The following is a 24,470-nucleotide window of genomic DNA, read 5'->3' on the forward strand; positions in this document are numbered from 1 at the left end:
AGACGGCGTATCATCTCTAGTCAACGACTCCCTGTGCTTCTGATCTGTAACGTTGACAGGAAGTGACCACCATGAGACGGCGTATCATCTCTAGTCAACAGCTCTCTGTGCTTCTGATCTGTAACGTTGACAGGAAGTGACCACCACGAGACGGCGTATCATCTCTAGTCAACAACTCCCTGTGCTTCTGATCTGTAACGTTGACAGGAAGTGACCACCACGAGACGGCGTATCATCTCTAGTCAACAGCTCCCTGTGCTTCTGATCTGTAACGTTGACAGGAAGTGACCGCCATGAGACGGCGTATCATCTCTAGTCAACAGCTCTCTGTGCTTCTGATCTGTAACGTTGACAGGAAGTGACCACCATGAGACGGCATATCATCTCTAGTCAACAGCTCTCTGTGCTTCTGATCTGTAACGTTGACAGGAAGTGACCACCATGAGACGGCGTATCATCTCTAGTCAACAACTCTCTGTACTTCGTTCTGATTTGCAGCTTTTCAGACTTATTTTGTGGCTGAATATAATTTGTAACTTCTTAAAATCTAGGATAGATAGATAGGATAGGATAGTAATAGTGAGATACTGGCTACAGTGATGAAACAAAACCAGCATCAGATGGACTGCATTCATAATCAATACGCCACAATAATATAAATAACCAGCGCCAAACCAGCGAGCAGCAGCGACCCATCGTCTGACACCGGCACACTGTGAGGATGGAAACAGAGGTCTCAGCAGGGACGGAGCACCTGCTCCAGCAAGCCAACACGCCGTCTGCGGCCATTTTGATTTGACCAGCGGACTTCACTACAAGCTGATTGGCTGTTGAAACAGATGACGTGCTTTAAAACCAGCCGCTGGTGATTTGACCAGCTGAATGTCAGGAGACACCCTTGGCCGGCTTGAGTTGAGCTCAGACCACTGGCACTTTTCTCTGTGACGTTCTAAAACAGTTTGGTCTCATGGTGAATCTTTGGTCTGAACTATGGCCTTAGCTCAGCACAAAGAATGGGAGCGGTGAACAGCCACCCTGGCTCACTGCTTAACACGTCAAATCATGTTTGTTTTGTTCCAACACAAAGTGAAGTGTAAAAACAACACGTTATGTGTCAGTTGTTTGTGATAAACAGTAGTTTATTGTTGCTGTTTACATGTGGTCACTTCTACACTCCTGCTGTCTGGTGCTGCTCCGTCCTTTGACATGCAAACAGAGTCGTCTGCTCTGTTTGTGTGTGAAGTGTGTTGACTTGTTTACAGTCATCTGAAGGCACCAAACACACAATTAGACACACAGACACACAGTTAAGTTTCTGTTTGCAGTCCAAACTTGTGTCACTCATTTGAAGTCATTAGTTACTCAAAGGGCTGCAGCCAACAATGTTTGTATTGTCCATGAGTCTACAGATTGTTCTCTGCATTCACTGATGAATCTGTAAACTATTAAATGTATGACAGTGCTTCAATGCTCATCATCATCTCACAGAGCCGAAGGCAAATTTTAACAGTTTAAAACCTAAAAATATGGAGTTCATAGTGACACAGAGACGATTTGGCGTAAACTGAAACACTTCAATTTTTCAATTCAATTGGTGATACAGTGTGTTTACGGTGTGCTATGGCTGACGATGGTGTGTGTGTGTGTGTGTGTGTGTGTGTCCAGACGGCGTATCCTCTGATCGACAGCATCGACCCTCAGGGTTTCGTCATGTATCGTCTCTTCAGAGATGCAACACACTACATGGAGGGGCATCATGTTAAGGTATGATGTGTGTGTGTGTGTTTGTTGTTTGCATAATCCTGTTTATATAGATTTAAAATAAAAACTACTATAATAGCTATAGCCTTCATTCTTTCTGCAGCAGAACGCTGAGGCTTCTGTATTCTGTGTCATCATGTTGTTCACTCAAAATGATGCGCTTCATTGCGTGTGGTGTAAAACACTGCTAAAACCCTCCATGGCGCCAGAGAAATGAATGATGAATCTATCACAAAGCCTTTGCACTCTGTACATATGAATGAGGATGTCTCAAAAACTAAATCATGTACATGGTTTTAATAATGTTTGAGGTGTTTAGAAACATTTTGCTTGTTTTTACATTTAAAAATCTTTTGCATCAATGTTTTGTGATTTATTTCATAAAATCTGATGAAAAAACATCAGACTTTTGTATTTTTTTAATGATGTAATTTCAGTACTTATGTCAGTTATTATGGTTTATAGACTGACATAACCTTTTAGCTTAGGTTGTACAGATTAGAGATATGATGCATTTGAAAATACTCCAAGAGATGAAATCATAAAAAGCAAAAATACCAATGCAGGCAATGGAAGACCATTTCTGTTGCAGAGTTCAAAGGGTTAAACGTCCTGATAGAGGGTTCAGCTTCACTTCCTTTCATCCCAGAGTTAACCATCTGTTTTAGTCTAAAACCTACTTCAACCTGTTAAAACCAAAGATATAAGATATAAAACAAACTTACAGGAGGTCTTTAAGTATTTCATCTTTTATTTTCTGTATATTTGTTACGGCCAGAACACACGAGCGGTGAAAGCTGCATGTCAAAAAATACACCCCTATTATTTTCAAAGTAGAACCCCGCACCAGCAGCAGCGGCTAGACACCCGTTGTCCCGCAGCACTTCGTGCCACTGTCTTGTTTCCAGCCTTGCTGCTCCTAAAATTAAATACATGTTCTTCCAGTCACTCTCTCATCACCATGGATGTATTAAGAGAACTGAGGATGAGGAGAGACTCGTTGTTGAGGTCATGAAATATCCCGAGTTAAAAGACCCACAGTCCTGCCATTATAATGACAACAGCCAAAAAGATATTGCAAGGCGGGTCATAGCTCTGGAGATCGCCCCTTCAGGTGAGAAATTAAATTTGATTTGATTGTCACAGGTTTGTAGTGTTGAATATAGAATATAGAAATACAGGAACAAGCAGCACAGGTCACAAGAAATACAGTCCTAATTGTAACACAAAAAACATGAAGAAAAATAATTAAGATTTTAGAAATATCTGTACGTATATACTGTAAATAAAAATGGAAAATTTTAGATGAGCAAAAATTATATATTTAATCAATATTTTTTTAATTTTTACTCCTTGGATGTTTTGATTTTTAAATCCCAGTTCAACACAACTGTGATCATTAATGATAATAAAATATAAAACCTATGAGCTGCATTAAAACTAGGGATGCACCGAATATTCGGTAACCGAATATATTCGGCCGAATATTGCAAAAAAACACACATTCGGTATTCGGTGGAATAAGTTAAAAGCAAGGCCGAATAATAGTGGTGTGTTTTGATAACGCAATCAAACAGCGTGCAGCGGAGTAAAATGTCGGCAGTGTGGCGATCTGCCCGTCACGGCACTCCCATTTGTGACTAAAAATAGTTTTGAGCGAGCAAAATAGGCTTAAATCATTCAGCACGCTGTGCGAGCAGCCTACAGGTTTCAACCAGCAGCAGAAACAAAAGGCGATTGTGGGTTGAACGGGGGTCACAGACACAGACAGTAATGTATTCCTGTCAAATACGGCGGCCATCGGCTTACCGGCGACGGATAAGTCGGCTCCAATAATTGATCCCTCCTATGTTAATCACTTATTGATGCTGTTTTTGAAGTATGAATAAGTCAATAAGTAATTTATTCTGTTGAAATATCATTGATGTATTATAGAAAAGTGATTTATCTTTTTATAAATGACTAAAGGCACATCTGCCTCATTTTCGCTGTGGTATCATGATACTACTCAGAACCATGATATTTTAATTGGTATCCAATTTTGGTACCGTGACAACACTAATCTGGAGGGTTCATCTGCAAAAACTAATGAAAAACTAAACAATGATATTCGGTATTCGGTATTCGGCCAAGCGTTTAATATTATTCGGCTTTGGCTTCGGCCACAAATTTTCATTTCAGTGCATTCCTAATTAAAACCTCTTGTTTATTACTGAAACCTACTAAAACTTCTTTGCTTCTGAAACTTGTTTTCTGTCTCAGGAATATTTTCTAAATTAAATCCAGAGCTGCTCCGAAGTTTCCAAAATGTTTTTATGAGGTGAATAAACTGGATCAAACACCTGTAAACAGTAACAGGCTGCATTAACCCCCCGTGTCCACTCTCCATAGCTGCCTTCTGCTGCTGCCATTGATTTCTCCTCCTTCTCCTCCTCCTCACTACAATAGACCCCCCCCTCCTTCCTTCTCTCCCTCCTCCCCTCTGTCTCCCTCTCAGGCCTCATTAACCTTCAGCCTCCCCCACCTCTCCCCTCTTCCTCCTATCTCACCTCCCTTTCACCCTCCTGCCTTCCTTCCTTTCCTTCTCGCTCATTTCCTTGGCTTCATTTTTTTTACTCCCTCCTCCCTTACATCCCCTCCTCCCCCTCCTCCTCCTCCTCCTCCTCCTTCTCCTCCTCTGTCTCCCTCCAACTGTCATCTCTGGGTTTGTATTGACGAGCAGTCTGGAGGTTATAAGGAGCTGGTTAACCTACTTCCCAGAGAGAAGACACACTTATCATCTCATCTCCATAACGCCAAGACAGAGCTGAATGCAACAGATGCTGAGAGAGAGTTATTAATGCTCCATATGTCCAGAGAAAGTCGGGACATGTTGTTTTATGGATGTGCTTTTTCTGCCATGCACAGTTCCAACCCAAATACACACAATCTGAACACACTGAACAGTTTCAGGGTTTTGTTTTGTGCAAAAAAAAAAATCACTTGCAGTTGAACTACCAACTGCAATAAATATGCAATTCACTGGGCCGACTGCCGGCAACTTTTAAGGTGGAACGTTAACTTGTAATGTTACTCAATGCATGAGTTGATGACGTGAATCCATCAGCACACCTTAAATTTCACTGTGACAACTTTGACCATCACTTTAGTTTTTATATGACACACGCTTTTAGTAATGACTTGGCGGAGCGTCGTTCCTGTGGGCTACAGCAACACTAAACCCCTGAGCTTGCCTGAGAAGGACTAAATGCACAAAGCTGCTATTTTTAAATATCCCATGGAGAGAGACTCTCACTGCAGCCTGTTCTATTTTGTTCTGAAAATGTGGGCGTGCAGCCTCGTTCTGTGGACGATAAACCAGGTGCAGACTTCCATCTGTGTCACCGCTGATGAGGAAATACAGCGAGTGCTGGACGGAGCAGTGAGTGACAACAACCCCGCCCACATTTAAGAGGACTGTCTGAACACACCGAGGGTCTAGGTACCATGTCTGAAGGCTTACTGCTGGTTCCAAAGGTACTGGACTGAAAGGGTTTGGAGGAGATGGGGCTTATCTGGCCAGTGTAAGAGCTGGAGGATGAGAGGGGCCGCGTCCAGTTGCCTCATCCCTCACAGGAGTTCACCGGAGAAGTCCTCTCAGAAATCTTGTATCAACCACCAGCAGCTTAAAGTGTGTCTACAGTAGCATGGACTCCTCCTGAGCCGCAGCGTTGACCCTTCCTCATCCTCTTCTAAACCTGACCAACATGCACCAACATGCAGCTATTGTTTGCTGCCCTGCATCTGAGCGTCAGACGTCTTATTGTTTGTTGGCTGCTGTCAAGAGAAGAAACACAACAGTTGGATTAACTGTCCTCCTTTAAACTTTGTCTTTATTATCCCGGCCTGCTGTCCACGCAGAGTTTACTGTCATGAGGTTTAACAGAGCCTGAGTGTGTGTTCCCCTGTCAACCTCATGTTTACTGTAGACATCTAGAGCTGAAGACTTCAGGAGACAAGTGACACCCATTATTATTCACCAGTGGTTCCACACACACACACACACACACACACACACACACACACACACAAGCAAGCCCTATTTATCTATAAAATGACACAGCCATTGAGATAACAAATAAATGTGGCTCCTGCCGATAACACCAGATTTGACAAGAGGCATTTTTCATCAGAGAGAGAAGTCACTGCTTCTCTGATAAGTTTCACACTTGTGTCTAGAAAATATGTCATCGGTGTGTCCTGGCGGTTAACTCGCACCACCTCAGGATGTTAACAAACACAGGCGTGCAGGCTCGCACTGACAAAATCTGTGTGTTTTGACTGAAGTCAGGTGCTTTCACACTTCAGTCTGATTGGTATCGTTCACACTAAGTCCAGTGTTTGGTTTGATTTGTTTGGGCTGGACTGATCATTTCCACTAAAACAAAAAATAAAGAATAATTTTTATTTTTTGTCAACTTTTAGCTACTTTTTGCGGTTGACCTAGATTGGAATATTGTTATGAGATTTCTGTTCTAAGACTCTTTGTCCTCGTGTTGGTTTTGGTCTTTTTTGTTTGTTTGTTTCTGTTTTTGTGATGATGGTAGAGCGATGCTGCTTGCTTGTGTATCACAACCTGTTTGCACTAAACCTCTAGCCTGGAAATCCAGACTCAAATCTAGAATTATTTAGAGTCTGGCCCTCACCGATACATCCTTCCTACCCAAGGGGCGGCACTAACCGAGGCATATTAAATGCCGCCACACGCAATTGGATAGCACAGTAGCCAATCAGAGCAAAAAACAAGGTGACGTATTCATTGCACTAAGCCCCATTTGTTTGCCGAGCAGTGGGGCTAACTGATATATTATGCTTTTGCCGTATGGCGTCGGCAAAACAGCAAAAACGTCCTTCCTGGAAGCGAAGGCTTCTAGGGCAGTCTTCTGTTCCTCTCTCAAGGAGAAAGATAAGTGTAGTTGGCTTAGCGTTTCTTCCAAAGCTAAATTGAATGGGCGCGGTCCTTCAGCAGCTGCCATCTTGGCTGTTTACTTTTCGACTCCTACGACGCAGTGCTGTCCTCATCATGTTACGCCCGCCCAGAGCCCGCCTCTGTCAGATAGACTGATCTGACTGGTCCGATAGGCGATTCAGTGGGCTCTGCTCGTTGGAGCCAGATCCCCGCAGTGCAAATTTGAATTTGCTAGGGGCGGGGCATCTGGATTTCCAGGTTACTAAACTCCACTATTAAATACAAAAAAGTGAAGTTTAAAAAAATGAAAATGTTGAATTACTGACATTAAAAATTTGAAAGAAAAGAGAAAAATAAGACACTTGAGAGTAAAATGTCCCCACAGGGAGGGCTGGTGGTTGGTAATAAGATAAAATAAAATACAAGACAATAAACTGATTACATTTCCAGGAGAGTAAAGGCCTTTCTTGATTGATTGTGTCCTGTATTAACAGCATGAAAATGCAATCGTTGCATTCAGTAATGTGTTTTAATTGACATGCAAATGAATCGCCCAAATGGACTCAACTCTGTTAATCTGAACTCTAATTCTAATTCTAAGACTAATTCTCCAGTTCAGCAGAAAACAAACACCTTCACTGATTTAATAGATATACAAACACAGTGTGTTATAAATATGAACACAATTTAAAGTGTGAACCAGAGATTAGAGACCTTCATCGGCCTGTGTGTCTTAAAAACAAATCTGAAATATAAATGTAATGTTGCATATCTCCCACCTGAGACTGATCTGATGACCCCACTGGTCCGAACCATTTGAGGTGAAAACGGGGGTGAATGCACTTAAATATAATTATTATACAACTGTGTGTGAGCAGACACTTCACACACACACACACACACACACACACACACACACACTGGAGGAAGATGGATGCCTTTTATTCATTGGTTGTGAGGAGGATCGATGAATGTGTCCGCTGGGGTTTATGCGCGCGCGCACACACACACACACACACACACACACACACACACACACACACACACACACACACAGTAGTTTTTGGGGGGCTGGGCACCAGATGAGCGTGGTGATAGAGACAACGAGCAGCGTCCCTCTCCATCTGGCTCACACACACACACACGCTAATAGTCACCAGCTGGAGCTACTGGAGAAAGTGTGTGTGTGTGTGTGTGTGTGTGTGTGTGTGTGTGTGTGTTAATTTGAATATTAAGGATCAGTGAGATAATAAAGTTGCGTATTTGATTAGGACTGAAAAAGGTCAGCGCAGCTCATGTTTGGGTGGAGGAGGAGGAGGAGGAGCTGCGATTCAAACGAACCCAAAGTGTCTTTTTATTTAGTTTTTCTATGATTTTCAACATCAGAATTCTGAAGACTGTATCTGCAGCAGAATAAAGAGGAATGCTCCATCATGAGGTTTTTCTAAACACTGGTACCTGTCTCTCTCTCTCTGTGTCTCTTGTCTGTCCAGGACGTGTCGTGTCTGAACCGGGACACCAGTAAGGTGATCGTGGTGGACTGTAAGCGGGAGGCGTTCAGCCTGCAGCCCTTCAACGGCATGGCCCTGAAGAAATGGGACGGAAACTCAGATGACCGGACGCTCTACGACCTCGCCAACTTCCTCAAGAGTAAGACACCAAGCAGAGACTCACAGGGCTCCATCGTCTCCGTCTTTTCTCTCCTTTTTTTTTAGGAGTTGTTGCATTTAATTTACTTTTTTACAGATTAAACAAGAGAGGTTTATTTAGTGAGTTTCAGACGTGAGACTGAAATCCATCTTCTTGACCCGCCTCAGAAAGAAAGCAAATAAGTGCATATTCCAAATATTTGAGCCATTTTTGTAAAGTAAATAACACGGGAACTTTGGTACACATAGATTAAGAACTTTTGTCGCTTTCATCACTGATGAACACCCATACCAGCTGGACAATGGCATGCTTCCAGTGTTAAATTATTTCCTGTGGTCGTCTCAGCAGTGGTGGAATAGGTACTCAGATCTTGTACTTAAGAAAGAGCAGCGATACCACAGTGTAGAAATACGACAACTAAACATCATGTGCTGAGTTTTACGTATGTAAAAGTACAAAAGTATTGGTATTAAATAGGGAGGGGCACGAGGACTTGATTTGGACATCAGTATTTGTTCACATATCAAGTTATCGCCACCCATATGTCGACTTGACTTTTTATGCCTCTGCACTGGGGATAGCCGTGGTCGGAGGTATTATGTTTTTCGATTGTCCATTCGTCCGTCCGTCCATTCGTCATTTCCTCAAATTGGGCACAAACATTCACTTGGACTCAACAATGAACTGATTAGACTTTGGTGGTCAAAGGTCAAGGTCACTGTGATCTTGTCTGTTTCATTCTTGTGAACTCTATATCTCAAGAACACCATGAGGGAATTTCTTTCAATTTGACACAAACGTACACTTGAACTGAAGAATAAACTGATTAGCTTTTTGTAGTCAAAGGTCAAGGTTGCTATGACCTTGCATCTTTCTCATTCTCGTGAACGCAGTATCTCAGGAACAGTCTGGGTTAATTTATTCAATTTGGCACAAACATTCACTTGGACTCAACAATGAACTGATTCGATTTTGTTGGTCGAGGGTCAAAGGTCAAGGTCGCTGTGACCTTGCATCCCTCTCATTCTTGTGAACACAACATCTCAAGAACACCTTGAGGGAATTTATTCAGATTTGACACAAACATACACTTGGACTTTAAGAATAAACTGATTAGACTTTGGTGGTCAAAGGTCAAGGTCACTGTGATCTTCTCATTCTCCTGAGCGTGATATCTCAAGAACATCTTGAGGGAGTTTATTCAAATTTGGCACAAACATTCACTTGGACTTAACTATGAACTGATTGTATTTTTGTGGTCAAAGGTCAAGATCACCGTGACACTGTGTTACAAACAGAGAGAATATAAGTTTAAAAAACTATCAACAGAGAAATGACAATAGAGTCATGGATATATACACTGATGTCGTAATAAATTAACATCTGTTAGATTCATCACATGAAAATAACAAAAACATTACGTTTATTGTGTTTTATTAATGTTGTGTCTCTTGTGTGGCAGCCATCGCTCTGAGCGGAGTGGATGACGTACGTTCGGTGTTGGAGAACTACGCTCTGGAGGACGACCCCATCGAGGCCTTCAAACGTAGACAGGCTCAGCTGGCAGTGGTAGGAGAAGAAATCAAACGCACCCTGAGTTTGTTTTGTCTGGATGTTCTTTGATCTGATCTGACTGTCCGTCTGTCCGTCAGGAGGAGGAGCAGCGTCTGGCCGAAATCTCCCAGCAGAAGAAACAGGGACTCTCCCTCGGCTCCATCGCTTCGCGGTTCTGGCGCTCCAAACAGCAGTGAGCCCCGCCCCCTCCCTCACACTTCCACCAATCGCAGCCCGGCTTGCCATCTGCGTCGAGAGGAGGGGCCAGAGGACAGAGAGTGAGAGGGGAGGGAAGTGGGGGTGGACCTGCGTACTGTAGCTGAGTGGACCCTGCATCCAATCATGTCTCAGTGGGCGGGTCTGCGGTGTTTGAACATTGGCCGTCCTCTGCACCAATGAGAGAAGCACTTCCTGTTCTTGTTGGAAGCGGGGGCGTCGGCGGCCCCCTCCCTTTGGTCATCCTGGTGTCACCTGATGCATATCAAGCTGCTGATTGGCTCAAAACAAACAAACAAGAGACAGAGGATCCAGGTCAGGATGAACTCTTGTTGTTGGCGGTTTGGAGGCTGCTCTGAGATCAGCGCTGCTATCGCCACTCCAGCTCTGGTCGGCCCCGCCGCTCGCAGGATCTGACCTGAGATCAGCAGTGCTCTGTCCCGTACCTTCAGAATGTGTATTTAATTTTATTTTCTATTCCTCTGTGTGTGTCAGACTGTGCTGCTGCAGACGGTGTTAAATGAGAAATATTGTTTATAAGAAATAAAGATAAACAATAAGTAGTATTGTTAAGAGTTTATTCGATATGTGCGACTGTCTGGGTGTCCAGCGGTGGTGGCGTGGACGGGCGTTCGCCTCGGCTTGTGGCCACAATGACGACTAACGGCAGCTGAGCTGATGGTGGAGAGCAAGGACGAATGAAAGCTGCAGTCTGATCTCTTCCATCAGTCAAAGGATCAGTCTGGTGTTTCAGATCCCGTCCCATGTCGCATTGTTATGCGTTTCCTATATTCAGTCTTGTGCCCAAAATGGACCATCGCCAGAGTCGAGTCAAACCACACTCCACCGCCTCCAGAGGGTTGAGGTGACATGAAATGGGCTTTGTAGTCATCCAGAGATGATTCTTTGGGGACATGGAGGTCTGTGGACGGAGAATTATTTCCCAACATGACAGATTTGTTCTGTTCTGCCATTTTTTTTTATATCTTTGTTGTCTCCGGCAGTCGAATCTCACTTGCTTTTCTCAGATGAAAGATGATGATGCTCTGAAACTATGGTCCTATGTTGCACAGTGAGAGAAGTTCAAGGTTGGTTGTTGTCACGGTGTTGCGATCAAAGACAGCCTGGGATAAAATTCTGACAGTGACGCACTGATCAGCACGACAATGCTAAATGCTAGTAGATGCTAATAAATACACTCAGAGCTGTCATTGGAAAATGTTGGCCTCTTTTCCACGGCCACGACTGCGTCCACATTCTCCCCCTCCTCTTCTTCTACAGACTGTTCCAACATACATAAGTGCCCCAAGGGCGTGTTTAATTCTTTTGGGGAAATTATAAATGAATCCTCTGGTCGTTAGTCGTGTCGTCTCCCCTCCAAACATCTGAAAAGAGACGGGATCTGAGAGCTCAGCTGCCGTTCGTCTTCATGTGCTTGCTGAAGATTGTGTGACTCATGCTGATGTGAACTCACCATCGACGTCCTCAATAAAGGAAACAAACCAACATGTTGTTAGTGCTTATTTAACGGTCTTGAACGCAGCTTTTTTGTTCTCATAAATTCAGTCTTTTTTGACCGAAGTTAGTTCCTCCTATCAAAGTATAAAACAATGGAATCTGCTACTCAACACGATTGATTCCCAGTCCTCCCAGTTATATAGCTTTAATTACTCCTGACTCCAGTTTTTCCTTCACTGTTTACAACCTTTGAATTTTTTCCCCAGTTCCTCCCTAAAACTGAATTTCCCCTCGTTTAGGATGTTTCCTGAAAACAACTAGATTTTAAAATATTCTTTCACTCAAACCAGATGTTACATAATTTAAATACAGTGGAAATAAAAAGTCGACACGCCTGTTAAAGTGTGAGGTGTTTGTGATGTTAAATCAGACCAAGATGAATCATTTCAAAACTTTGTTTTTACCTTTAATGTGACATGTAGCTGTAAGGTTCAGCTGAAAAACAACCAAATCTTTCAGGGGGAAAATATATAAAAACAAAGAAACAAACTTATAATGACCTGGTTGCGTCAGTGTGCACACCCTCAAACTAATACTTGGTTGAAGCTTTTTGATCGCATTACAGCGTTCAGTCTTTTTGGATCAGAGTCTATCAGCAGGCAGCATCATGGCTTCACAATATTTTCACATCTTCCTGGTAGAAGTGCTCCAACTCTGTCAGACTGCGAGGGCGTCTCCTGTGCACACCCCTCTGCAGGTCACCCCACAGATTCTCAGTGGGATTTAGGTCTGGGCTCCAAAACTTGACGTTCTTTTGTTAACTTGGATGTATGTTTTGGGGGCTGTTAAAATAACACATTCATTTTGATTAATTAATCACAGAAAAATAACATGTTAAAAAAACTGATGAATCTCGCACCGCGGTGCCCTTTGACCTGGTGCGTCATTGAAGGCCACAGTGTCTTTGTCACATGATGGAGGCAGATGCGATGACGCTGCTCAGCCCTGTGAATGGAACATTTACATTTAAGAAATGCCCAGACTGAACTGTTGATAGGAGCACTGTTCTCTGCAGGTTCTGAAGTAAGGAATTTTCGTACGGTCGAAGAACTTCAAACCTGAAATATCACCTCAACACAAAGCATTTAGCAGCGAACTCGGATGTCCAAGCTAGCACAGCCTCTGATGCTAACCCCCAAATTCCACCAGATGCGTGTTGGTTGCGTCTGCGCTCCAGAACGGCAGCGGAGCCGATACGTTTCAATTCTAGTCAATGTGTGTGCTTCCACCGGCTGCTCCGTCACAGCTCATAGAAGTCGTGCACAGAATAAAACATCCAGTTAATTTTCAAAATAAAATACACAGTGTTCACAGCGGATCATATTTCCCTGCACTACACCTTGAAAGTGTCATAATGGGCGGAGGCAGGCCTGAAGTCAACAGGTCAGAGGTTTTCAGACTTCATTTCACCCCGTTGACACCATGGACGAGGAGATGTCAATCATGGAGGTGCACTGAGATGTCTTCCTGCTACTCCTCTGGTTTTGTGGTTCTGTTTATAGAAACTACATCTTGTTATATCGCGTGATTATGCGTGAATTCACAAGATCTTGTGGGTCCTCGTGACTCCCGCTGTCCGGCGGAGCTGCACCGCTCTGCACAGCAAACGCAGCCGGTGGGTGTTGACGGATGGCGGAGCACGCAGTGGATAACCAACGCAGCCGTTCCACAACGGACACGCATCCAGTGGAATTCCGCCGTAACGCTAACAGCCAGCCTCGTCAAGCCGCACTCGACCAGGCGTTCAAACTGAATTAGTCTACCTGTGACCGACTAACTAACTCCATTACAAAATTGATCGCAGACCAGTTACAGTGGTCGAGGACACACTGTACAACTGACCCTTCGCTAAGTCCCGCTCCTGGACGCAGCCTGGCCAATCACAACGTAGCATCAGGCTGGCTCAGACCAGGGTCCAACAACAACACAGCAGTGCTCCATTGACTCGAATGCAGTCGTTTCAGATTTCCTTCATTTTCAGGCTGGTTTTGTGGATTTGGAGCTAAATGTTGTGCCTGGGCCACGTCGTGTATTAATGATACTCGTTACCTGGAGAGGTTGGAAAAAGATGTACGTTTCTTCCCTGTCACAAGAAAACTGGCATTTCAACAGGAGTGTGTAGACTTTTTATATCCACTTAAAAAAAAAAAAAGCGGTTTACTTTCTTTGAGTAGTTCAGTACATGGAAACTTTAAATCGTGCGGGTGTAAGCCTTAGTAATATTAGTAATATTCCTTCTGTGTGGAGAACACAAAGGTAAACTGGACTGTAATGTTTGGTTTTCCTCATGTTCACTTCTCTGAGCCTCAGATGGTAAAGAATCAGTGTATGATGAGGTTTAAAGAGAGCGTGTGCAGTTCTTCCATATATTTCCAGAACTTTTAATGGGAGAACAAAAGTTGTAATCAGACCAAACCTCAAATTTTTCACATTCTTTCATTTAAAGTAGAAACCCTGCGGTTCCTTAAAGCCTGTAAATCTGTTTTCTCTCTTGCCCTCTCTGTTGGACTTCACAGCCACCCAGCTTTTTAATCCTGGGAAGGTGTCGGCACAGTTAACACCTCCTAAAGGCAGTGAAAGTCCCCCTGGCCTCATCAGGCTGGTATGGAGAGCAGTCTCTGTCAGCAGGGAATGATGGGAAACAATGGCGGCCCGAGCAGCGGGAGGGTTTCCTTGCCTCCACCAGCAGCAGCTCTGGATCGGCACCAGACAGAAGTTTATTTTGCCAGATGTTGTAGCGTGTTACTGCCAGGAAAAAGAATCGGTTCCGAGAGAAGTGATCAATAAATTCTCATGGCAAATGAAAACTAACGTGAAAATGATCTTGACAAAATTCTGATGGAAGAAATTAAGGGTCCATGTCATTGGTTCGACAGCCCATTAGTCCGACTGTCCGCGGTGCTGAACGGCTCGCGGCGGGTGTATGGTGCGCCGCGACCGGCTTGAGGCGAAGCAGGCTCACGGCTTATGTGTTTGTCACTTTCTTTTTCATTTTAACCCACACCATGATCTTTTCCTGACCCTAACCAAGTGGTTTTTGTGCCTAAACCTAACCAGACCTTAACCACAGGGCATCATGATGATTTCGGAACGGACTTCGTAACAATGAGTTTAATATGGTCGGAACAATGGGCTGTCGAACCAATGGGCAGTTCCCGAAATTAAACTAATGATAATAATGTTGTTTTCCAACCTGATCGCCAGAGAACATGTTGGCATTTAGTGGATACGTTGAAACTTTACATTTCAACATGTGGTGAACATGTGGTTGAGTTTAGGCACACACACACGAGGTTACGGTCAGATAAAGATCAGAGCTGAGTTCCAAATCACAGTCTGTGGCACGACGCATTATGTTTTCAGGTTGGCGATCTGTCTCCTTCTCCTGAACGTGATATCTCATGGTCCAAGGCCCAGCCACCAGACGCTCACTGGCGAACTCCCCGCCCATATCTGGCTCCAGAGGGGGGGCCCAGTGTCCCCATACCGAGCAAGGTCCTCTGTCTCCGAATGTGCTGTTTCATCATGATGTTTTGAACCTCTTGAGATAGAGTTAGGGTGAGGAGCTCAGAGTAGAGCTGCTGCTCCTTCATGCCGAAAGGGGTCAGTTGAGGTGGTTCGGGCATCTGATCAGGATCCTCCTGGACTCCTGGAGGTGTTCCGGGCACGTCCAACTGGTAGGAGGCCCTGGGGCAGACCCAGAACACACTGGAGGGATTATCTATCCCATCTGGCCTGGGAACGCCTTTGGGTCCTCCAGGAGTAGCTGGGAAGTGCTGCTGAGGAGAGGGACGTCTGGCGTACTTTGCCCAGCCTGCTGCCTTCGTGACCCAGCTTCGAATAAGCAGGTGAAAATGATGGATTTTCTTTTTCTTTTCTTCTGTCGTTATTGACCAAAGCAAACAAAACAACACTGAAGAGATGAAAACCGCTCCTTATATTTTGTACAACCATGACACTGAGGATGCTGGGTGGCCACCAGGTTGGGCTAGTGGCCACTTTGCACTTGTAGTCTGCCCTGAGTCCCAGTGAGTAACCAGTGATGTGCACAGACCATCAGGGGGTTAAACGTCCTGGATAAAACCAGTGTAAAAATTGAGTGGAAACTTTTCGCCTCCTCTAAACTTCACATAAAGTGAAAAAACACCAAGAGACCTGCCAAACTCTTTATTGAGAATATATTATAAATATTAAATCGCTCTTACAAGCTCATAAACTGTTAACTGGAAACAAAACAAAGAAGAATCAAATCAAATGGAAGCAGTAACTTTCCTGTTCCTTCAGTCGGAGGTTCGGCCTGCTGCCGAGGTGTAAAGCAAACAGATTAAAGGCTCCACGCACAGTGAATCTTCACTGCAGCTCAGTGTGTGAATCTCTGCAGGGACTGAAGAGAAGCAGCTCAGGATGGTTTCCAGCTGTGTGAGAAGCAGTTTAAATGGAGGCTGATGGAGCTTCAAGATTAGGAATTAGATGCTTCTGTTTGTAGAAGTCTCAGTGTCTTTATAAATCCTGTTTTTACAGATTAGATGTTGGGAGTAGGAGACCACAGGCGAACTCACTTTCTGGATCAAAGAACGGTAAATAAAACCTTATTAGGAGCAGTAAAACTTCACTGTTGGGTGGATATCTCCTGATAGAGTCATGCCAAAGAGTTAAGCTGTTTCATCTGTGGTGATAATCAGAGGCCTGCAGCTTCACCTCAGCGTCAGTGGACTCTGGTGGACCTGAGATCACAGGATAAAAAGTCAACTGCATCAAGCAAATCATGACTGATCTCCACACGCTTCTATCAAAGATCCCAGAGAAGAATGTCCACATACAACTGACCCTTTGCTAAGCCCCGCCCCTTTGTGATGGTCCACCAAGCTGATGGATCGAGCACGGAGCCCACAGTGTCACTGAAGCCCCGTCTCCACCAAACCCTTTCAGTCCAGCACCTTTGGAACCAGCAGTAAGCCTTCAGACATGGTACCTAGACCCTCGGTGTGTTCAGACAGTCCTCTTAAATGTGGGCGGGGTTGTTGTCACTCACTGCTCCGTCCAGCACTCGCTGTATTTCCTCATCAGCGGTGACACAGATGGAAGTCTGCACCTGGTTTATCGTCCACAGAACGAGGCTGCACGCCCACGTTTTCAGAACAAAATAGAACAGGCAGGAGATTGCTGTATTTGTAGGACCTGAAGCGGCAGAAATGTGTCCTCATTTACCTCCTTACCTCATTTACCTCCTTAACAGCCTGTCAGAATAGTTTTACTATGGAAGAAACTGCTGCCCCCATCTCTTATTTCACAATGTGTTTTTTGGAGTTGGAAAAGATCAAATTTTCCACAAGGGGCTCGACAGACAAATTTTACAGCAACTGGCAGCCCATGATTAATTACATAAAGAGCCTGACCTCTCCTTCCCCAGAGTGACCAGCAGGGTGAGATGGTTATTGAATACAGCGGCTGAATTCTGAGGCCCTGTTTAGACGACAACGGTTTCACCTTTGCGTTTTAAAAAACTTCCGCGTTTATATGACGACATTATTGAAACCATCCCCGTTCACACGGAGCCGCAAAATCTACTGGAAACGCTGTAGTATGCACGCCAGGCCAATGGGTGGCAGTGTAAATTTGCAAAGCAACACCACGGCATGACACCATGCGCCCACGCTGAAGTGCCTCCCTCTACAACGCGGTGATTACAAACCAAAACAAAGAAGACACAATGGCGAAAGCATGCACAGATAACTTTGTCTGGACGGACGACAAGGTGGAGTTGCCACAGTAACAGATCTACACTTCACTTCAAATCAACAGGGTGAGCAGCACAAACAGAGCTCGGCATTGTTGTTGTGACGTTCAAGCCATAATGTGCATGTGCAAAAAGTCTCTGTTTACATGACAACGGAGACGCTGCCGTTTCCAAAAAAATGCACTCTGGAACCCGTTTTCCAAACGTTGCATTTCCAGGCGCCCAAAACGCCGCTGTCGTGTAAACGATCGGCCAAAAGGTAACTAAAGTTTACCGTTTTCAGTTGAAATTGTTGTCGTATAAACGGGGCCTGACAGAAGATTAAAAATCTCCCAGCAGCTTATTATACACTGTAACGACCCACACATGTACACTGTCCCCTCACTTCATTTTTTAAACATATATACATTTTATTTTATTTATTACTGTTAATTTATTTTTGTTATGTATTTGTCACCTTTTTCTCTCCTTTGTTTTACATAAATGTATCAGTTATTATTATAAACTGATATGTGTTGCTGTTCTGCAGACTCACTGTTGGAATAACTCATGTCACTCAATGGTTTTAAGACAGTTCCTAAAATACTAATAAAATATGTTCATTAAAAAAAACCACTTGTCTTTTGCTGGACACGTTTTCCCCACAAATACAACATGCTAACGTTATTAGCACAAGCCTATGGCATATTTTATAGATATAAATGAGCCTTGTGGCTAGCGGACTTTTCCTCTATTCCTGATAAGTGTAATAAGCCCTGGTTCAGCAGGGAGGTCAAGGGTTAACTGTGACATCATAATATCCTGCAAAAACACTTTTCTGTCCATTACTCAACGTCACACCTCAGGAACAGAAGGGGAGACATTCGGTTAGATACTGAATTGGTGACTCTAACCCAACCCGGTCTCTCCCGAAGTTACTGAGATCCAGCACTTGGTCAGTGACTTCCAGCATCATTGACGGAGAAAGCCGCCCTTTCACGTTGGCGAGATGTGTGAGCAGTGGCTGTTATTGTTCAGCGGCACCTGGCAGCATCAGGGGTAAACATGGTGGAACAACAATGAAAGTTGAGGTAGTGGAGGGCTGGTGGATGGGTCCAACCACCACCAGCTGTCACCCAGGAGGCCTATTTTTGCTTTCCGTAGTGCTTTTATTTTGAAAGAGACTGTACGCAAACTGTACATTTCCTGTGAAAACAGAAGTGTATTTTGAAAACAGACAATGCATGTAACAGGCTGAACAACCAACACACCCAGGGTACCTTAGACGTCGTATGTGGACGTGGAAAGTCCATGACCAAACGTGGACATGTGACGAGGTCGCAGTGAGAATGAATTGACTCTGATCTTGAGACTGTGCTGATAGTAAAGATCTTGTGTGTGTGAAACATCCGTGTTTTCACAGACATGATGGAAAGTATAAGTGCAACTTGACGGGTGAATGGACACATACAAGTGCCAGGCGGTGTTTCTAGTCGTTCATATTTTCATTAAAAACTTTTTTATTTTATATTTATGTTTCTTAATTTTTTGCTGTCCTTGCTCTCATATTCATTTCTCTTGTCATGCACCAAAACACGAAAATGAATTCCTTGCAGCACACTGGGCTCTGAGTCACCTCCTTTAACTTAGTGGAGCAACTGTGTGAAATCAGCTACAAGGAAAAGTTCAGCCCAAATACTGCGTCACATGTGAATCCCATGCTGCAGTCAGTCCACAGCAGACACACTGTGGCCGTGTGTTTATTGACTCTTTGATATGAGCAGATGTTAATGACAGCAGCCAGCGCGCATGCAGATGTTAATGTGGTGATGCACGCGCGTCCTCGCGCCTTTTGAGTCGTGCTAATGACGGACTTTGACGGCAGCGCGTGAAATGAGGAGAACAAGTGGCGGAAGGAGGGGGCGGGGCCTCACACTTACCTGCAAACTATCAGGAGCAAAGAATGAGGAGCAGCTCGCGGACCCCCCTCCTCCTCATCTCCCCCCTCCTCCTCCTCCTGTCCTCAACGGACAGACGACCACGTGCCAAATGATGCCTGCGGCTGTGTGTGTGTGTGTGTGTGTGTGTGTGTGTGTGTGTGTGCCGCTGGCAGTTTATGAATTAACCATATTCATAAACATGATCATCTGAAATCCCAAACTGCTGATTTAATCTGTCACTTCAGTATTAACGGCTCTTTTCCGCAGAGCACGTGCTCCGGTCAGGGAGGAGGAGGAGGAGGAGGAGGAGAAGATATAAATATCTGAAACTCACATCTTTTTCACCACTACAACAGAACAATGTAAGTACTCCAAAATCCACCAGTTATTTTATTACAAATATTTGTACATGAACCATCAGACCAAATTATTCCAGTGACACCTGTTCTTTTATTTAATAAAAACAAAAAACCAACAACACCTGCTACATTTTGGTGAGATCAGTGAATTCACTGAATAAATTTTCTGTGACACCAATAGGTCTATTTATGGTTTGGTGGACAGGGCCGACCCTGGACCTTTGGGGGCCACAGGCATGATTTTGTTTGGGGGCCCTCTTACTGTAAAGGTGGATTGATAGTTGTGTTGGCTCTACACCGTGCCTACACACATGGCCTACGCCGCTGTGAGCATTTATACTTGTGTGGTTTTGTGTCTGTGTCACTCTGCAGTTAAGCTGGAAACACACGCGTCAAAAAAAGATGCCTCTATAATTTACGTTGTATAAACCCACACTGGTGGCAGCTAGACATGCATCGGCGCTCCTGGACATGCCATCCTGTGGCACTTAAAGACACTGTCCTATTTCCAGCCTCACCACCTCTGGAAGTGTACACACCAGCTCCCATAGCTGCTCTTTCTCTGCTCCTACAGCAGCTCGACTCCTCTCCTCACCATTTCTGCATTAAGAGAACTCTGTAGTTGTTGCAGAGACACAAGATGAGGAGAGACTCGTTGAGGTCGAGGAATATCCCGAGCTAAACGACCCACAATCCCGTCGTTATAAAGACAACAACCAAAAAGATATTTCCTGGTGAGTCATAGCTCTGGAGATCAGCTCTGCAGGTGAGAAATCAACTTTAATTAGTGGCTGTCAACATGATTTTAAGCTAACGCAGAGGTGGAGGAAGTGCAGGTCTTTAGCTTTGTGTGGTTGTCTGTTGACAAGCTGCAGCATGATGCGTCTGGTGTGTGCTAGCGTGCGTATCATACCGTCCTCTAATCATTTAACAGAGCTCAGTGGTGTCAGGGGGAAACCAATGGTGGGACAACAACGAAAGTTAAGGTGGTGGAAGTCTGAGTAGGGCTGGAGGGATCAGTGGTGGATGGGTCCAACAACCATCGACTTTCACCCAGGAGGCCCGTGTTCGCTCTCCACAGGCTTATAAAGCCAAACCCTGTTCTTTTTACCTAAACCCAACCACGTGTCTGTTGTTGAAGGGAAAAAAACAACAAATCACGGTGTTGTACCGACGTAGTGCTTTTATTTTGAAAGAGACTGTATGCAAACTGTACATTTTCCTGTGAAAACAGAAGTGTATTTTGAAAACAGTCAATGCATGTAACAGGCTGAAGTTGACATGGCGTCCCAGAATGTCAACAACCAACACACCCAAGGTACCTTGGACGTCATGTGTGGACGTAGAAAGTCCATGACCAAATGTGGACATGTGACGAGGTCACAGTGAGGATGTGTTGAGGGTTTACATTTTAAATGGTGGATAGCTTAGTGCGTCTCAAACAGATGCTACATGGTGCTGAAGCTGCATATTTTGGCGCTCTGGGAGGCTGATGCAGACGTTAGCGTCGCCTCGCTCCCTCGTCAATAAGCCTGCAGGATTTCTCCATTGGATTTTGAATTACTGCAGAAAGTAAACTGTGGAAAACAAACTTTTATGATGCTTACAGGTTTTGTTCAGCAAAATAATCTTCACTAATGAACACCACTTTTATTATTTTTGAGCATAAACGCAGTCGCCAAAAGGAAAAAGCTAACTAATAAACTTCAGTGTGGATGTGACGACCAAGATGCCGAACTCAAGGGTTTAAAACGGGAGTCCACTGTAGGCGCTCCAGAAATTAATTTTGACTACATACAAGACATTTCCACCCAAAATAAATGCAGGCAGAGCACAGATTGGTTCGTAAAAATTCAATATTTTGTGGTGGAGGACCCCCACCCTCCTCTGTGGAAGTTAAATCTTCACCCTCTCACCCTGCTGTCTCAGACATGTCCGTATTCTTCTGATCAGTCAAACAAATCGATCAAAGTACTTTTCAGTCTCACGTCTCCACTCACGTTCCCACAGCGGTGTGTCCTGCAGGTGTGAACTCGGGAACAGCGCAGCAGAGAGGAGGTTTATGAGTCCGACCATTTGCCCTGCAGCAGCTCGGCTTGTTTAGCTGTCAGATGCTAACAGCAGGACAGAGAAGTGACACCTTCAGGACGCTGTGATGAGCCGAGGCCGCTGACAACACACAATTAGTCCAGGGCACGTTTTATATCAGGACTGAGGAGCGACGTGTGACTCAGAGGTCGGGGGTCCTGTACAGCCACATTTTGAGCATCAGGAACTTGATTTCCAGCAACAGTTGAATTTTTCTGCAGAAATTTGTCGTTAAAATTTCTTTATTTTCAATAAAATAAAAGTCCTTTGCTACTTTAATGTTTTTATTTGTGAGTTTACACCTCTACACCTGCTTACTTAAAACATTAATTTCATTAAACTGTTTGTTATATTGTTTATTTTAATAAATGTCTATTTATCTAAAACCTGTATTTATATATTTGAAAATAAAAGTTTCAGATGTTAAATTTGTCTTTTTAATAACAAAAGTTGCATCAAATAATTTGTCTTTCTGTGAATGAACCTGAGCTCCTGAGCAGCCAATCATCTTCCACCCTCTGTCTCCTCAGGTGAAAAGGGGGCGGGGCTGAGTCGAGCCATGATCCGCAGGTAAAAAGGTAAAAAGTTTGTGATATATATTGTGATGTCGGTGTATTTGTTAGTTACAGTCCGGAGCCCGTGAAGAGAAGCCGTTTGTCTCGCCGCGGTCTGCGCATGTCTGCACAGGTGTCATTCTCCACACCTCGCGCACATGTATGAGCTCCTCTCCGCTCACACCTCCGCAGACTTTCCCACGGGTCGGTCTCTCTCACACCTCCTCCTCCTCCTCCTCCTCCTCCTCCTGAGCACGCGCCGTGTGTTCTCTCACCTCAACAAAAGCTCGCGTGCCGCCTCTTTTAGGACCATTTGGGCACGTGTGAGGACAAAAGGTGCTCAGATTAAAGAGAGAAGAAGAAGAAGAAGAAGAAGAAGATCACTTTGCTTCTGTTACTGTGTATTTCTACTGCACTACATTTATATTACAGCTTTAGTTATGACGTATTATTACAGATTAAATCACCCTGCAGTTTATAAAGACGCATTAATGCATCAATAATTATGATAAGACAGTATAATAAATATTATTCTGCAGAATTAGTACTTTAAGTTCTTTAAGTATATTCTGATGCTAGTTGTGCTTTCACTTCAGCAACATTTGAAAATCAGGACTTTGTTAACAGAGTATTTTTACGCAGCCATATTATCAGGTATAAATAAAAGAATAAAATAAAATAATATAGCGTTAAAAAATGAAATAAAATAAATTCAAATAAAATAAAAAATAGGCCTACATTTAAAAATAAAATGTAAAAACAAAAAATAAAATAAAGTAAAAAATTAAAAAATAATATAAAAAATAAAATAAAAGTTGTGGTTCTGAATTTAGAAATATAAAACAAACATGTCTGTGAATCAAACCCTCATTTTAAATCCATTTTGCTGAGTGTCCGGTTTAATTGGATCCAATGGATCACAGCTGTTCACAATCACAGAACTTCACTCTGTGTTTGAGCACGCGGTTTGATGCTGACGTGCGCGTGACGGACCAAAGTGACAGGGGACAGAGGGGCGCGTGGCGTGCCTTGTCTTTTGTGGAATCTGACGACCTGCAGGAGGAGGAGGAGGAGGAGGAGGAGGAGGTGGGGGGAGGATCGATAAGCAGATGGCGCGCGATCGAAGATGTGCATATTGTGGGCTGATGGAGACGATGCTTCCTGGTGTTGTGTGCACGCGTCCCCCTCCGTGCTCTCCAGGGAGCGGACGCTGCACGTGCTGAGCAGGTATTATTATTATTCTGCGTGTGATGGACGGGCGCGTGCGTCACATTAATGAGCAGTATTATGAGAGAAACTGGAGAAATCAGCTGATGTTCATGAGCTGCTGCTGGAGAAACTGATATGTTTCACTCACATCAGCAACAACATGTAAACAAAAGTTTTTTTTCTTGGCTGGAGATGAAGTTATTAAGATAAGGAGCCTCTTCTGTTTCCTGAGGGGACAGTCAGGTGCTGCAGCAGCCAACAGAGACACATAGAAACAATCAGTCATGCACAGTAACATGTCAGCTCCACCTGTAACAGTGAGCAGCAGCTGATCATGCAGCAGGCGAGGGGAGACCAGGATGATCGGCGCACGTTCACTCTTTTATTTCCCTGGAAAAATTAATGTTGGAATATTTTAACCAGCAGCAAATGAAAGTGTAACATCAGGGCCACACTGCCCGCGTGAGCAGTGCTGTTCAGCTGCATCTGGACTAACCTGGTCTCACTCTGAAGTCACTGAATAGTGGCACTTGGTCGGTGACCTCTGGTGTCAGACACTGACACGCTTTTGCATGATCCATACATACATGTCATCAGGGGACACGCAGTGGGACAACATTACAATTAAGGCAGTGGAAGTCCATGTAGGCATGTTGGGTGGGAGGGTGGGTGGGTCCATCAACCACCAACTTTCACCCAGGAGGCCGGTGTTTGCTTCCAGTAAGACTGTAGAGTCAAACCCGCACATAATGTGACCGAGCTCATTCTCATTTCCAAGTCGTCATATCCCACAACTTTGTCAGTGATTTCGGCCTCAGGCACCAAAACCTGTCACTGCAGTATGACACATGACCAGGCGGCCATGGATCCTTTCGTACAACCTGGTCTCACTCTAAAGTCGTCGAAATCCGGCGCTTGGTCAGAGGCTTCCAGCGTCAGACACAGATGAAAATGCCG

The 24,470-nt window shown here is 44.2% G+C and overlaps 1 protein-coding gene across 1 annotated transcript in view; it reads left to right on the plus strand.

The window, feature by feature from the left end:
- The window catches only part of timm50 (translocase of inner mitochondrial membrane 50 homolog (S. cerevisiae)), a 50,272-nt gene extending 39,579 nt beyond the window's left edge, over window positions 1-10,693 (plus strand). Inside the window, exons 8-11 of the mRNA XM_033630273.2 lie at window positions 1,666-1,764; window positions 8,203-8,359; window positions 9,822-9,928; window positions 10,012-10,693. Of these exons, the coding sequence (XP_033486164.1) occupies window positions 1,666-1,764; window positions 8,203-8,359; window positions 9,822-9,928; window positions 10,012-10,110 (462 nt within the window). The 3' untranslated portion in view covers window positions 10,111-10,693. The remainder of the gene's footprint in view (window positions 1-1,665; window positions 1,765-8,202; window positions 8,360-9,821; window positions 9,929-10,011) is intronic.
- The last annotated feature ends 13,777 nt before the right edge of the window (window positions 10,694-24,470 follow it).

Source organism: Epinephelus lanceolatus, chromosome 4 (genome assembly GCF_041903045.1).
Source record: "Epinephelus lanceolatus isolate andai-2023 chromosome 4, ASM4190304v1, whole genome shotgun sequence".
Taxonomy (NCBI): Eukaryota; Metazoa; Chordata; class Actinopteri; order Perciformes; family Serranidae; genus Epinephelus; species Epinephelus lanceolatus.